Below are 17,532 nucleotides of genomic sequence, written 5' to 3' on the forward strand. Positions count from 1 at the left end.
ACAGAGTTGCCATTTGAGACATATTTTAGTTACTTCATTAGACCTAGCTGCATTGTAACTGCAGTTTACATTTTAAACAACTGTTTGTTAATGCACTGTTTCAGTAATGACCTCACATCAGGGCATGATTATTTGGGTAGAAATTTGTTTCTGTTAAAATCAGGCAATGAGGCTTTATTGACTTTATGATATCCACGGAAGATGTCTCTAGGTAAAGTAATCCCTTTCAGAATGAGTTAAACTTTGATAACTTGGGGTAAGGAGAATTTTTATTTTTTGCTTTAATAGGAGATATAGCTATAGGCTATATACAAGAAACTCCAAATCCAAAAATATTTACAATGAGACCATTTTTTCAAAGTTGGAATAGATAATTATGTAAAGATTAGTCAGTTGGATGCCTTCTGAAAGAAACAAGACCAAATTGTGATTCATAGGTACCTTGTGAATTTAAAACAAAAATAAGAGCAAAGCAAAACACAGATGTATAATAACACTGAGTCCAGAAAGGGAAAAATGTTTTCCTTCCGTTTAGTAAAGAACAAAATACTGCATTCCATGGAAAAATAATCTTTTCTCTAATGAGAAGACATAATGTTAAAAATATGTCGTTTTTTAAGAAAGGAATTTTTTTTTTTTTGACAGGCAGAGTGGATAGTGAGAGAGAGAGACAGAGAGAAAGGTCTTCCTTTTGCCGTTGGTTCACCCTCCAATGGCCGCCGCGGTAGCGCGCTGCGGCCGGCGCACCGCGCTATTCCGATGGCAGGAGCCAGGTGCTTCTCCTGGTCTCCCATGGGGTGCAGGGCCCAAGAACTTGGGCCATCCTCCACTGCACTCCCTAGCCACAGCAGAGAGCTGGCCTGGAAGAGGGGCAACTGGGACAGGATAGGAATATTTTTAAATTAAACCAATACTACAAAGCAGATTGCTTGGTTCCATAGCACTTATTTTATTTATTTAGATGTGTAAAAAGTTCTTAATTTCTATTGATCACCAAAAATGCCAAATTCACAAGCTGGTAAACTAAGATCTGTTATTTAACTAATTGACCATGTTGGAAACTCTAGCAGAAGATTTTGTAAAACTGTGACACCTCTATCTAAAATATGGGATAGACTTTTTTCTACTGCATGTAGAGATATTTCTCTTGCTGCCAAATTCTGTTTACTACAAGAGCCTATAACTTCCTTAAAATGTGGACATTCATATTTTCATAAAATTTAGTGTTTGTAAAACACATTTTAAGTAGCTAAAGAATTCCACAGAACACAGTAAAGGTAGGAAATAGTAAAAGTTCATAAATTAAAGGTGTGTTTAGTCATTTCAGATACAATCAAACAAAAGGAACTTTTACTTATCCTTTTTCCTTTTGGTTCTGCAGGAATTTTATTCAGTTTCACATTAAACTCCAATTATAGTCTAACCAGAAAAAAAAAAAAAGGATTAATTTGTTTCATTCAACACAGATTTCAGGAGTTAGGCATTTGGGGACTAGTATGATAACTCAATGATTCCATCAAATCTTGTTCTTTCTATGTTAATATCTTTAGTGAAGGCTCTTCTACTTCCATGTGTCAGAGCAGTTAATGAAGAAAATAGAAGAGGTAGCACCAGAACACTATTGCTTATAACTCAGTGGAAAAACTTTGTCAAATATTCATTTCTAATTGAAGGGAGATAGGGAAAAAGTGTAAAACTTGGGAAAAGTCCAAGGGATTGATTTTGAAAGGCTGTTAGATGAACAAACACAGTATCTGCCACAATGCACCTATATGGCTACTCAGCATTTATATACTTTCCTATCCCTGCTTTAACTGAAATGAATGAATGCCCTTTGCTACCAAGATAAGTAACCCCAAAATTGTATCCTAGTTTTAGCTTGAAGTGCAGGACTTTTAGCTTGCTGGACAGGTGTACAGAGAACTTCCTGATCCAGCAGCACCAGTAGTTCTTGGTTAGTCCATCCAACAGACTCTGGTACTTCTTGAATTTCCTTTATTCATTTTCCTCCAAGTTCTTGGGTTTACATCTCAGTAGACATTTTTTGCCCATTTTGTCATTGCTTACACTCAAGGTGGGTTCTGTGTAAAGTAAAAGTAAATGAAAAAGAACTCTAAAAATATTTGAAAAGTATAACATTATCTACAATACCCGTGAACTGGAGCCATCCTAGAAGCTCCAGGAGAGTGATCTTCTGGCCTAGTTGGAGAGATGCTGTAACTGGAGCCCATTTCCTATTGCTGTGAGTTCAGGGACTTGGGAATTACTTAAGAACAGCTGATGCCAGCCAAATAAGAGGTGCATTTAGAAGCACTTTTTCCGGAGAAATTTACTAGGCTTCCAAAATTCAAGACAATTTTATAAACCTGGAAATTTTAACTGCTACCTATGGGCAACTCTTCTGATTCCTCTCCCTTAATCTAATGATTACAGCCTTGGCTTCAGTAAAAGAATATACCAGGGTGAAAATGCAGCACCTTTAATATGATTTTTTTTCTCCTAAGCTCCATCCTCATTGTCACTGAAAGATGTCCTAAAGAAAGATGCTTGAAAAGACCTGGGGCAACAGCTTTTTCTCTATTAGAAATTGCACTCAGAAATCTCTGTTGATATAGGTGACTTTTTGGATACAGAAGCAGCTGGCTTTCCTCTACCCTAAAGGGTGCCCACATATATATTCTCGGTCAATTTACATTTCAAGGCACAAGTTGCGTGAACCCCTGTAGGCATACTGTGCTCCCTGGCTTCCCTGCTTACAACCAGTCCACCTGTAATTTGAGTGCGTCTCTTCTGGAATACATTTTTGAAGGTGGCAAGATTGCAGAGGCACATGCCAATATGTAGAACTTTTTCCTTCCATTGTTACGAATAAAAATGTCTAGTTGGCATATGGTTGATGTTCATAGAACACTCAACAGTTTGACTAGCTGTTCTGCTGTGATATATCAAAATGCATTGACGTTCAAGCTTAATGTGATTGAGTCCTCATTGTCTGCCCCATCATCTCTACAGACTAAATTCACTACTTTATATCCTGTTACCTGTAGATCCCTCTATGCTTTTAAAGTTGTTACAATAGTAGATATCATAAATAGAAAACAGCAAATAGCAGGGTCTCTTCTGTTTAGTTTATGCAAAAAAATTGAAAGATTTTTCATATATTATAAGGCTATTTAAGAATCACCAAAAGTGTTAAAGTGCCAGCTTCTAATGCTACTGTGTAAGAACAATGTCCAGTTATATCATGGAGATGCTCTAGGGAAATCATCATGGCCATCATGCATCAATCATTTTGTCTCTCAGAACTAAATACCAGAAACTCAATACCAAAACACTGCTCTCTGGTGGAGAGTGAGCTCTGTTAGCTACTGCACATGCAATATTATGCGGTAATTCTGTCTCCTTCCCTGCTAACTCTACCACATTTTGCTTATAAAAATATTTCTCAAAATTAGATATAAGGTATTTCTATGAGTGACAGAATTATTTTTCCTTCAAATATAACCAATGGGATTTTATTTTGGCAACATTTTAGATATTTTCTTTTCTATGACTATTTATTAAAAAATGCATGCCATGAACTTTGTAAAAAATAAATATATTATCAAGCATGGGCTAGAACTTAAAAATTCATACAGTGGTACCACTTTAACAATAATATGGGTTAAAATGTCTAGCACTATGCTAAGTGCTGTATGATACTATCTTAGTAATAACCATAAACATCTTTTAAGACAGGTACTATCCATTTTCCATTTTATAACCAAAGAGATTCATACAAGTTAAATCAATAGTAGCTGTTAGTTCTCAGCCTTATCAGATTCAATGGATCATTTTTATATTAAGTAATTCATAATAACTTATGCATAATCAGAATAACATGTAATTTTACCTATCCATGAACTTAAGCTTTAAAATTAGCATAGTGTTCCAACTGTAATATAAAAGAAAAATAAAAGTATTCATATTTATTTATATTTATTTGAATGATAGAGAGACATACAAGGGCTTCCACCTCTTGATTTGCTTTCTGTATGCCTACAACTGCTAGAATGGACCAGGGTCCGGACAAGCCAAACCTAGGAGCCCAGGACTCAATCCATTTCTACCATATGTATATGTATATGTATATGTATATGTATATGTATATGTATATGTATATGGCAGGGACCCATATATTCAAGCTATCATCAGCTGCCTCACACAGTACACTTTAGCAGACAGCAGAACTGACCCTGAACCCCAAGCATTCCGATGTGGGTTGTGTGCATCCCAAGTGCCACCTTAACCCCTATGCCAAATGCCTACCTAATATGTGTCTTAGTGTAGAAAGGCTCAGATACAACGACCATGGAATACATTCCTTAGCAGATACAAGCGTCTACCTGTTGATAAAATCAGCATGAATATGACTATTTCAAATGCAAACTGATGCAAATATGTTGACTCAAATATTTGAATAGTTTTGACACTGGAGATGTAATTTCTCACAACTGAAAACAACCCTTGGTAAAGAAGTTTTGAGTAACAACTATAAAAAACTCAATTAGCAACTGATGTACTAATTGCTTTCCATATTTCTGTACCTAACGAAACATGCCAAAGATAAGTGTTTGTATGTAAAAAGTATTAAGTCCTGAGCTAAGCTAATTGCCAGTGGGTTTTACATATTCATTAATGTCTCCTGGGTTCTTTCAATTCTGGTGGACTGTTCTGTACATGTGTGCGGGAGGGGGCAGAGTGTCAAAATCACTTGCCCTACCCTGGTGACTGACAGCAGTGTACCTCAATGTTTGGAACAACCCAAAATGTCCCAGAAATGCCCTGTGTAAATGCCCTGTGTTGAAAACTCCTGAATTCAACACAAGTAGTGGAGCTACAACTTTCAGATAGGCATGTCTGACTACAAAGCTCATTTTATTGTATGTGCTGTATAAAAAACAATGTATTTAACCTGCCTCACAGGTTAATGGGGCAGGCACTACCCTGTCAGGAGTTCTTAAATAATTGTTGTAGTATGCATCAGTTTGGATGCCTGGTGAAGACGATAGATGCCTTTTGAAAATGAATTGCTTTTATAATATGCAAAATAAAATACGTAGGATTGAAAAGAAAATCATTTTAATGAAATATAATTCTAATGCACTGACTAGCATAAATAATGTTTTTAATTTTGTAACACTTGTTATATGTAAATATCTGTAGTTTTATTAAGGACAAAATATCACTGTGGTTTAATGCTTATATTCATAATTGAAAAAAGGAAGATGCAGTTGTTTTATTGCTTTATAAAATCCAACTTTAGTAATGCTCATAACTCATTCATGACCACCAATGTAAAGGCTCTTCGCTAGGTGGAATCCAAGCTCAGAGTAAATTAGGTCTTCAGATTTGATCATCACTTTCAGTAAACTGAGAAATGTGATAGAAAGAAGACCAGCTGATTGTTAAAAGTAGACATAAAGGAGAGTGTGTATGAGATTCATTGAATCAGGGATACTGTAATATGAATGGAAAATACTAAATTGTTCGCTTTAACAAAAGACAATGGAGGAAACTTGGAAATGAAGAATGGACCAGAATATACAATTTATTCTTAAAATCAGAAAGTTTTTGCTTTCATTCTTCTTGATTTATTATGTTCTGTGCCTACTGGGACTTTTAGTTCACCAAGAATTTGCTCATAACTGTAATGTCATTTTATAGTCTGTGAAGTCCACTTTTGTGAACACTCATTGAAATAAAATTAGCTTTATGGTGAAAGAAATTTGAACATGGATGTACATAACTGTACATAATGATGAACATAAATGTGGCAAATAAGAAATTTGACTTATATCAAATTTTGTAGCACATTATTTGATTATTTTGGTTCAGGAAATAATAGAATAAAATAGGGTAAGAAATATGAAAAAGGGTAGGATTTTCCCTTATTAACATAATTTAACTAAATGAACTTTTCTTCAATATATGTATATCAGGTACTTGCAACATAGGTGGAATGGGTGCGTAGGAAATCTAATTGATTTAATATACTGTGCCATTCTGGATTAGGTAGTTTTAAAATAAGTTGCTCATAACAGATGCTATTTGATGCATTCATTGGTGGTTGTTAATTTATCCACATTTATTTTCAGTGAATGCCATAACTCCACAGATCGAATCAAAGTCAGAGTGTGGGATGAAGATGATGACATTAAATCCAGAGTCAAACAACATTTCAAAAAGGAGTCTGATGATTTTCTCGGACAGACAATTGTAGAAGTGAGAACTCTGAGTGGAGAAATGGATGTCTGGTACAACCTAGGTGATTACCTTTCTGTCTATTTCAAGTTCCAGAATACCTGTGGCATGTGTTATATTCCCATGTAGGTAAAAATAACCAATTCCTTCCTAAAGCATTCGGTTGGTCCTTAGATGTGGGTTAATTGGCAAATAGATGATATTATTTATTACAATTCAATATTCTTGAAACATTTTTGGTAAATGTCAGATGAAAAAAGAAAGCTCTTACAATCAATGGGATGTCTTTTGCAAGGTAAATACACCATTCTTAATTTTTAATTCTTTAAACACGGCTTCAAAAATTTTACCCAAGTTCTATGAAGCAGATCAGGAACCTAAATAAGAATTTAATGCTATTTGTCACTGTCATATTTCCTTCTGGCCTGTTAATGGAAAGTTTGACAATAATGGTAAAACATTTTTAGTTCCTTTCAGATGATGATAAAACAATAAGTTTGAGATGGCAAAGACATCGTGTGGGATTCAGCTAACTAATTACAAACATATTCAGAACATGTTTAATTGACATAGTTTTCAATGGAAACTTTACTATGGAATCAGAGATTAAATAAAGATAGTTTAAATGTGACTTTTACTAGAATTGAATAGAATTACATGGAATCTTGACTAATGAACTATAGAAAAAATATAGGTCATCTCAGTTTCTGTAAAGGACATGATCCAAAGCTTTCTTAATCCTATCCTCAGAAATATTTTAGTTAAATTCTTTGGAGAGTTGGCTGCTCATGGAACAAAGAGTAATTGACCCAATCCCATTTAGGATACTCATTTATTTTATCAAATTAAAAAGTGATTTTGTCTTCTTCAAAACCTATGTACTTCAAGCAATGTAATAGTTAACAAAGTAAAGAGACAAGGTCATGTAGAATTAATGAAACTCTAAATTATAGAATAATTTTAAAAATACATTTAACTTATCTGGATGTACATGATCCAAGCTGAACTAAAATCTTATTGTCAAAAGAGTGATTTGAGAAAAATTCCTTAAGGAAAATTGATACTTCTGCATTATTGGAGTAGGATTTTTTTTTTTACTTCGATTATAAGGAGTACCCTCCAGGTCTTATTTAAATAAGTAAATCATTTCAGATATGAAAATAAAAATATGAAATGAAGGCAAAGCTCAGGCCACTAACTGTGCAACATTTGCAAATTACATGTCAGTTAAAGAGGTTACCAACACCTGGGCATTTTTGATCTCTAGTACATTAGTGTGTCCTTAAGTTGAGGCAACAGAGTTGTAATTCAGAAGAGAGATTGCTCAGAGTTGTTGTTTCAGCAAATCGTGTGAGTACATTCACTTTGCTGAGAGATTGGAAAGCGCTGTTAGTAATATCAGCCATCCAGCGCTCATGCTGAACCTGCCCCTCTGCCTATGCAAGGAACAAGTGCAATCAGCGTTGTAAACCTTTGCCTACTCATCTTAATTTGGAACTTTGGTGCTTTTGTTGCCAATGTTTGACTTTTGAGAGAGGAGAAACTAGGTTTTAGCTTTTTTACCTTTTTGTGAGATCTTTCCGTATGTTCAGTTCTCACAAATACTCTAATTTCAGTTTTATAAAATTTGCCCTTCCTCAATCACTTAGAATTCAGTGCACCACACAAAGAAAGACTTGGCTAAAAGCCTTGGTGTCCAAGCAAAGCCAGCTTCCCATGGATCCATTGAGATGATGAGAGCTAAAGAACTGTAAAGCTCCTCTTGAACTCTTCTTGAGGAAGAAGTGTGTGATAAGAAGATCCCAGGACCTGTGTTTCCCTTGGCCTCATCCCAGCATTTTAATATTCATCAATAATCAACCATTTCTCAGACAATAAGCAAAGCTCTTATGATCCCACACTACTAAGGAAGAATCTTTGCAACACAATGTCTATTAAGGAGTAATGATGAAAAGTCAGCAGGCATACTACAGCAGGGAAATAGCTGTTGATTTAGCTATATCATAAGGTGTAAGAGTCAGCTTGCCCCTATATTTCATCTGTGAGATGGGTATCACTCTTACGTTCACACACTAGAAATTTTGTGACTGTATCATTATTACTCTCAAAGCTATTGATCAGTTCATATTGGACACTCATTTTCAGACTTAACAGTATTTGGCTGAATTGAGTATATGTATTGTTTCAGTTGAAAATGTGGCCTGCAAACAATAGATCTATGTGAATCACGAACAGCGATGAATATGAATAGGTTTTTTTGTTTGTTAACCTGAATTTAATCTCATCTTTCCAAGCACAGAAATAGAGATAAATTTAGCAGTAGAAGCCTTTAGATACAATACTTTTCTGATTATTTGTATCCTTTGCTCATCTTGCTTTTTAATTGCCAAATAATTTATTTCATTTCATTGAGCAAACTGATCAAGAAAACAGAAATTTATATCAGAGGGATAGAATTTTTCCTTGAAATAGTGAAGAAAATTTGACAAGGGCATATTAGGTAAATAATTTTAATTGTTTTTAGGAGTGTCATTATAGTTAATCAAATATGAGCTAGAAAAAAACGGTTTTAGCCATTTGTCCCTTTTTTGAAGCTTCTGAGAACTTGTATGGGAAGTGCAGTGTTGTTGAAAATGATCATTACTGTTTTGCTTTAACAGAGAAACGGACAGATAAGTCTGCTGTATCTGGTGCAATTCGGTTGAAAATCAATGTGGAAATTAAAGGAGAAGAGAAGGTTGCTCCATACCATATACAATATACATGTTTACATGAGGTAAATAAATTGAATTTTATTGACAACAAAAATCTAGAAAAGAAAACGGTCTAGACTGTGGATCACAAAACAGAATGCTTGGTGTAAAAATCAGTCAATAAAGCCTAGACAGTTCTTTGAGTTCTGACTTCATGCTGCAGCAGGTGATGTGCTAGGGTTTCCGAAATCCTATGCATTACCCCCCGAAGAGCTTGTTCTCTAATGAGAGTTTAGAAGCAGCCCATGAAGTGGGTATGAATAAAGATGATATATGATGTTATCATTTATCGAATGAGGCAAACAATGTTAAAAAGTATTCATTTAATAAATGAATCCAAACAAATACTTTGGAAGTATTAAAATTAGAGTATTTTAGCAATAGAGAAAGGGATCCAGATCCTGATTGCTTCTATGAATTCTGGGTTAAGGTTCAGTTTCTCTTGAGGCTCATTACCACTGCATACCAATCCAATGAGGATGCTCTAACAATGACTTTGGAGAGCCAATGGCCCAAATAGTCATACTTTTTTCCTTTTTCAGAGTATGAAGAAGGTCTTCATTATGTTGAGCTCTTCTCTATTTTATTCGCTCTTTTCACAACCATAGATGGGTATGGAAAGGATAAGAATGTGATTACCCACTTGTAAATAGCAGAGTATATACCTACACAAAATATATGGCCTGGTGGGCTTGGAAGGAAATGTAGAACACCAAACATGAAGCCGGCCAGTTTGCTTTGGATCCTAAGTATAGATAGACAAATAATCTTGGGTTTCTATTGGATACTTTACATCTGAGAGATTAGTTAGAGGTATCACTGGAGACATTCTCTTATGCAAATGATAGTTGTGTCGTATATCAAAAAATACTAGGTGACTCTGAGCGATATACCTTTCTACATACTCCAAAGGATAAAGAGAAGATGCCTTCCTATGTTGCAAAGAGATATTTGAAAGGCAGTGTTGCTTTTTGCTTATTTTCCTGCATATATCTCTAAAATAATTTATCCATATAAATATTCATAGCCCATTTGATTAAAGAAGGGATGATGTAAAGTCACCTACATATTATACAGCAATTAGGTATAGGACCTAGGCTTAAATTTTGACCACAAGCAAGTCAATGATACAGTTCCTTCAAGAAAGGTGTTTCAGTCTTCAGACTAATAAATAGAAATCCGTTGTAGAGGCGTGATTCAGAACTCTGGCCTTAAATGTGGGCAAAGAAGGTTTAGGTCCAATGGACTGCATTATGCTTCCCATTTCAGAATCTTTTATGCTGCCTCAAGGAGTTGTTTCTCAGTTGACCCAGGCTGCCTCGAAGTAGCAGTTCCTAAACTTGCTAGAAGCTAAAAGAAATTGAGGGTAGTGATTTTTTTCTCTTACAGATTCATTCTTGATTGCAAGGTATTGTCCTCTTGCATTTTGCAGCCACCCCTTCAGTTTCATTAATATTACAACTACATTCTCAATTAACAAAGCCAAAATTCCATTTTCATCCTGCTTGTCATCATTTACTCCAGAATCCATGAATGTAAAACATGTTCTATCTTGTAGAAATGTTTAAATGCAGAAACTTATTTCCTACTAAGATTATTTGATAGGTATGAAACATTTGGATCATTGACTCTGTGTAGACCCAGGCAGAAATAAAAGGAGATTTTACATCAAAGTTTCAATGTGAGTTAGAATAGAAATTCAAGATAGTCCTCATGGTTGTAGATAGACGATTAGATGTGATGACAATGCAAATGAATTTTACTGAAAGTTATACTTGAGTATTTCTGGCCTGTTCTGAGGAATCCTAAACAACTGAAAACCATTTGCTTTTAGAATCTATTCCATTACTTGACTGAAGTGAAATCTAATGGTGCAGTAAAAATCCCAGAGGTGAAGGGGGATGAAGCCTGGAAGGTTTTCTTTGATGATGCTTCACAAGAAATAGTTGATGAATTTGCCATGCGTTATGGAATTGAATCCATTTATCAAGCTATGACGTAAGTACTAAAGAACATTTACATGGTCAAAAGTCTCCCTTGTAGTCTAAAGAAAGAGCATTCATTTCACTTCTATTTCCCATGAACTTTTAATTAAACTACAATTATATTTTATTGTGCATATTGTTAATGTGTACCCTCTGTCTTATAGCTGTAAAATATTAAGCACTTGTCATTCATTATTATCATCCGCCCAACTTCTGTTCTGTTCTTGACATGTAGTCCCTTGGCCAGTCCCATCACCAGCATCTGGGAACTTAGAAATGCTGGTTGTCCATCTAGCCCAGACCTATTGAATCAGAAGTTCTGAAAGTCCTTCAGTTTGTGCTTTATTAAGCCTTCTAGGTAATTCTCATAAGTTCTAAAGTTTGAAAACCAGTGCCTTATCTGATATCTGAGAAACTTAAACCGTGATTTGTCAAGATGAGTCTATTAGTATCAGACACATCTAGAGCCTTTATGATGTATTGCCCCAAATAATAAATAAACCAAATATTTATTTAGCATCCATAGAATCAAAACACTAGAGTAAATGTGATCCTAAAGAATTTTTTCATGTGAACTGAATAGATCCCAGCTCCGAAAATACATTTAAATCATTTGAATGATGGATGAGACTTTGATCAAAACTAGCATTCCACTTCAAAGTTTACTGTTTGTGGCATTTCATCATTATTACCAATTCTAGAACAGCATACTATAGGAGTGTTTTTGAATTACTGATAGAGCAGTTGTGCGTGCAATTTACAGAATGTCTTGATGCTATGTAATAAAGATATTCAGATTCTTAGACACATAAGGGACCTTGGAAGTCATCCAACTAGACCTGCCTCCCAAATCCGGAATCCCTGTGTTGGGGTCCCAGACTGATGGTCATCGTTCCTCTGTTTGTTCACATCTAGTAGCAGGGGCGCATTCCTTTTGCAGCAACTCCTTTGGTAATTGAGCACCCACAAAGGAGTGTGTGACTTGCTCATCTGCTGCCTCCTGTGCCGATGGCTGTAACTCAAGAGCACACTTAGCATAAAACTTTAACACAATTAAAATGCAGCTGTGATGAACAATCTAGTGTAAATGAATTGTCCTGTCCAACTGGGCGGGAAATCAGAGCATCCTTCTGCAGAGAATCCTAGTGAAAGAAATGACAACGATAAAAATTTATCCCCAAACATCTCTGAGCTGATGTCAAATTCCTTTATACTTCTGTGTTTCCTGTATCTGAGAACACAGTCATGTTAAAGGGAAAAATGGAAAATGAGAAAGTTGAAAAGAAGAATCCTTTGTTTTATAACATTTTATTTTTCTCTTGCTTCTCAACCAACATAAACAGTAAGAATACAAAGAAAGTGAATACGCATTTAATATCAAGTGACATTCAGGTAAAGTGAGTCTTATAAATATGACTCAAGTTTGGTGAAGTCCCTGATAATGCTAGATAATTCGTCCAAAGAAGAGGTTGGCATTTTTTTTCCTCTGAAGGGAGAGATAATGAATATTTTGTGAGACCTACAGTCTTTCTCACAACTGCTCAGCTATACAGTCATAGAGAAAAGCAGACATAGATATTGTATTAAAAAAGACACAGCTGACCGGCACCTAGCTCACTAGGCTAATCCTCCACCTGCGGCACCAGCACCCCAGGTTCTAGTCCTGGTTGGGGCGCCGGATTCTGTCCCAGTTGCTCCTCTTCCAGTCCAGCTCTCTGCTGTGGCCCAGGAGTGCAGTGGAGGATGGCCCAAGTGCTTGGGCCCTGCACCCGCATGGGAGACTGGGAGGAGGCACCTGGCTCCTGGCTTCAGATTGACACAGTGCACCAGCCGTAGTGGCCATTTGAGGGGTGAACCAACAGAAGGGAGATCTTTCTCTCTGTCTCTTTCTCTCGTACTGTCTAACTCTACCTGTCAAAAAAAAAAAAGAAAAAAAAAGACACAGCTAAGTCCTTAGAAATAAAATTTGTTTATTTATTTATTTATTTATTTATTTATTTATTTATTTATTTATTTTTGACAGGCAGAGTGGACAGTGAGAGAGAGACAGAGAGAAAGGTCTTCCTTTTGCCGTTGGTTCACCCTCCAATGGCCGCCGTGGTAGCGCGCTGCGGCCGGCGCACCGCGCTGTTCCGATGGCAGGAGCCAGGTGCTTCTCCTGGTCTCCCATGGGGTGCAGAGCCCAAACACTTGGGCCATCCTCCACTGCACTCCCTGGCCACAGCAGAGAGCTGGCCTGGAAGAGGGGCAACCGGGACAGGATCGGTGCCCCGACCGGGACTAGAACCCGGTGTGCCGGCGCCGCAAGGCGGAGGATTAGCCTGTTGAGCCACGGCGCCGGCTAGAAATAAAATTTGTAAATAAAAGCTTATTTAAAATAAAGCAAACCATGGTCAAGATTTGACTTGAGGGCCGTGAATTGCCAAACACTGCTCTAAAGAGTAAAAGCAATGCAGATAAACATAAAGAGGACAAATGTCTTGTTTTATTGTGATAAATGTTCAGGTACACTTCATTGTTAACAAGTTATGGCAGATTATATCTACTGATGTTCCTACATTTGATATTGGCATTTTTATTTATTATTTGTTTCTTTTAGCATTGAGTACTGATCAAGATGACCTTAACGGTGCCCTCACCTTGACAAAACTTTAGAGCAGCTAGTTTCTGCTTCTAGGTCCCAGGTCTCCCTCTCTCATCATGGCCCTTGCACAGTCCAGTCTCCTCCCAGAGACCCCTCACCTATCTTTCCTTACAGCATTTACTTTAGAGAATTTGTAACTAGACATTTTTTCTCTATCCCTTTGAGATACGTTTTATTCTATTATGACTTGAGAGGGAGAGTGTGACAGGAGGGAGGGAGAGAAAGTGAAAGCACTCTAATCAGCTGATTCACTCCCACCTGCCTGCAGTGGCTGGGGCTGGGCCAGGTCAAAACCTGGAAGTTCAAACATGGTCTCCCACATGGGTGGCAGGAACTATCAGTGCAGCCTCCCTGGATCTCCATTAACAGGAAAGTGGGATCCAGAGCCAGAGCTAGGATGTGAACCAAGGTCCTCTGATATTGGATGCAGGCATCTTAACTAACCTCTTAACAGGTGGGCCAAATACTTGCCCCTATAAATATTTTTAAAGCCTGCTCATTATTTAATAGCTTTGTATATAAGTTTTTTTGTACAGTTAACCTTGGTGCAATTTTTGAAGAAACAAATATATTGCTGGATAATCCAGTAACTCCTGAAACAAAAATTACTACCAACATACATATATCCTCTTCATTTATTATTTACTGATAGTCATTAGTTGCTGGAACTTAGTTGACTTTCTAGAAAAATACACATCTACCCTTTTTACATTGATGTTTGTTAATTATAATCTAGAACTATGTTTGAGAGAAAATTAAGTGAAACAACCTAGAAGTATACTTGAACTCTCTTCAAGGATTTACAAATTGAAATCTTGAAAAGGAGTCATATCTTTCATTATTATCTTACAAGAAGTTCTGAGCACATGAAAAAGCTCATTACATATTTATAATTAAGCAAATTAGAATCAGCAGTTGTATATCAGAATTACCTTTATTCTCAACCTTTGCCATATCTCTAGATTTCAAAAGGTTTTCAGAGGGGCAAAGCAAACAAAGAGAGAATGAAAAGTTTAATTAAGCTGATAAAGATAACTATTTCACCATTTTATTGTATGTAATTATTTTAAAGCACACCACATTGATCATTTCTAATCATTTGGAAAGTTTCAAAACACTGACATTTTTCTATTAGCTGTTGAAATGAGCTTTCAGAGATAGTATTGATCATACTTTCAGAGTGACACTTTCTGCAATTGAACTGCAGCTTGAGTCCTAACCCTGTTGTTGGCTAATAATAAAACTAGGAAAAAAATAAAGGAAAAAAACAGTTTATAAGTAAACCTATCTTCAAATTTAAGCTGGTTGACTAGTAAATCAATTTTTTTAAAGATTTTTATTTATTTATTTGACAGGTAGAGTTACAGACAGTGAGAGAAAGAGACAGACAGAAAAATCTTCTGTCTGTTGGTTCACTCCCCAGATGGCCGCTATAGCCTGCGCTGTGCTGATCTGAAGCCAGGAGCCAGGTGCTTCTTCCTGGTCTCCCATGTGGGTGCAGGGCCCCAAGCATTTGGACCATCTTCTATTGCTTTCCCAGGCCATAGCAGAGAGCTGGACTGGAAGAGGGGCAGCCAGGACCAGAACCGACGCCCACATGGGATGCCAACGCTGGAGGCGGAGGATTAACATACTGTGCCATGGCGCCAGCCCCATCAATATTGTTCTGTTGTTTCCAAACCATGCTTCAGGAGACCACAAAATAAAATCCCTAGAAAAACACCAAAGCACCGCCCAACAACAAACAAACCAAGCACAGAAAGTGATATTGTAAACTTAGCTCAGAATTGCTTCCTCTTAATTTTTAAAAACACAAAATAAAGGTGCTCAGCTTCCATCTAGAATTGATACCCGTCTGTATAGTGGTGACACTTGGGAAAACAGGAAAGGACAAAACTGCTTCATGCTCGTGGGCTTTTCTATACACCGTTGGAACTGACACAGAACTCGAATTGCAGCTTCTTTTGATATTTAAAGACCCTATATATTTAGCCAAAACCAGAGGTAACTTCATAATCTTCCTCCTGTTCACAATCCCTTGGTTTCATTCAAGCGCATTCCTATTTCTCTGAAGATGGTTTTGGAGAAGAAATAAGTAAGGTGAGCTGTACATTAAGTCAGAGATTCTGGTAGGACCGTATTACATTTTTCTCTCGTGTATTTCTCATCATATGAAGAAGAGCTGAATCTGTTTTGCTGGTAAATAACCTGAACATTAAAACTCAGCTTCTGAATCCTCTAAGACTCTTCATACTTACTATAAATGCATTCCCTTGTCACCATAGAGAATTTTCTTAAGAGGGCACAATTGATTAGATCCATCTGTTATATAAAAATGTATCCTTTATTCTGGACCATTATAAGAAAGAAAGGGATTACAGTTTTGTTGTTGGAACTAGTATTTGATCAAGGACCTGACGAATTTGTTCCCATGTGGCAAATGCAGCCATCCATCTAACATAAATCAATTTTCTAATTCGTGACAGTAAGAATGATAGTCTGTTCCCTTTTTCAAAGGAGAAGGCCATTTCTTATATTTTATATTGTGGGTTCACTCGGAGAAAATGGTTATGGCATGAGAATTTGGGGAGTCCTTGATTCTTTTCAACTGTTTATGCTAATACAGACGTTCCTACTAACGTTCTGATAGATGAACTCTTCACCTCCCAACATATCCTGGGGATTGCATTAAGTCATCCTTGGGAGGTGATTTCTATCAAGGAAATGCCTTTATTCTGAATGATTAATTAGTATTTTATTATAAAATGAAGCCCAAGTTTTCTCACAAAATTTGAGGTTCTCTTAGACTCTCGCTGTGCCTCCATAATATTTAATGAGCAAGGCGTTAGACCATTGCTTTTGACCTTGGCATGCTTAACAAACAACCTGGTTTTTGGGCATTGGACTTGTTAATCTAGTTTATATTAGAACTAGCATTGTTAGGACATGGTGTATTTTAAAGCCACTAATACATTTTAGCTGTTTATATTCTTTCTAAAATGGATGCCACTTCATTGAATCATTTGTGCATTTGAGAAATACATATCGAGGATCTACCTTGTGCCCAAACTGTTCCAGGCACAGAGGATAAAACTGGACAGGAGAGCAATATCTAGTCTCATGGAGCCCACATTCTAGAAGATGAAATTCATTAAGAAAATAGACCTGTCCTGAGTATCCCATGTAAGGATTTTACTATGTCTTAGTCTGTAAAGGCTGCTAGGACAATATATCATGAACTAGGTAGCTTATAAACAGCAGAAATTTATTCCTTATAGTTCTGGAATTGCAAAGTCTGAGATGAAGGTGCTGGCAGATTCAGTGTTTGGTGATGACTCCTCTCCTGATGTACAGACATTGTGTTTTTGCTGTGTCCTCACTGGGCTGCAGGGGTGTGAGATCTCTTTGATAAGGACACTAAGATTCCACTCCTGAGGGCTCCGCCATCATGACCTAAGCACCTCTCACAGTCAATATCTCCTAATTCCATGAACTTGGTGCCTAAGGCTCAACAGAGGAATTTTGTGCAGACACAACATCCAGACCACAGTACAGGGCAATGGAGACACAGCAATGAGTGATAATTCTTGCCCCCAGTGAGCTCCTATTTTAAGGGGAGTAGGGAGAACTTTAATGCTAACAAAACAGTGGTAATTGAGGTATGTGCGTGTGCTGTAAGAGCATAGAGCTGGCGAAGACAGATCCAGGAATGGAGAGTAGAAGGCGTAGAGGAGAGGGCAGTGTGCAGCCCGATTCTTGCTTGCTCTTTGACTTTTGTCACTTCTCTAAGCCCTGTGACTTCCAATGCTCCAAACCTCCATAAATAGACTCCAGCAATTCAAAATATCTTATGAGAAGTGGCGATGTTTTTGGGAGAGGGAGAAGTGGCCCTTAAATGTTTGAGTCT

At 36.9% G+C, this 17,532-nt stretch overlaps 1 protein-coding gene across 2 annotated transcripts in view; it reads left to right on the forward strand.

Annotated features, from left to right (window-relative positions):
* Positions 1-17,532, forward strand: part of UNC13C (unc-13 homolog C) — a 632,546-nt gene that overhangs the window by 283,351 nt on the left and 331,663 nt on the right. For both annotated transcript variants that reach the window (XM_062204781.1, XM_062204780.1), the window contains 3 exons: positions 6,138-6,307; positions 8,904-9,019; positions 10,831-10,994. In XM_062204781.1, coding sequence (XP_062060765.1) covers positions 6,138-6,307; positions 8,904-9,019; positions 10,831-10,994 — 450 coding nt within the window. The remainder of the gene's footprint in view (positions 1-6,137; positions 6,308-8,903; positions 9,020-10,830; positions 10,995-17,532) is intronic.

Source organism: Lepus europaeus, chromosome 11 (assembly GCF_033115175.1).
Source record: "Lepus europaeus isolate LE1 chromosome 11, mLepTim1.pri, whole genome shotgun sequence".
Classification (NCBI taxonomy): Eukaryota; Metazoa; Chordata; class Mammalia; order Lagomorpha; family Leporidae; genus Lepus; species Lepus europaeus.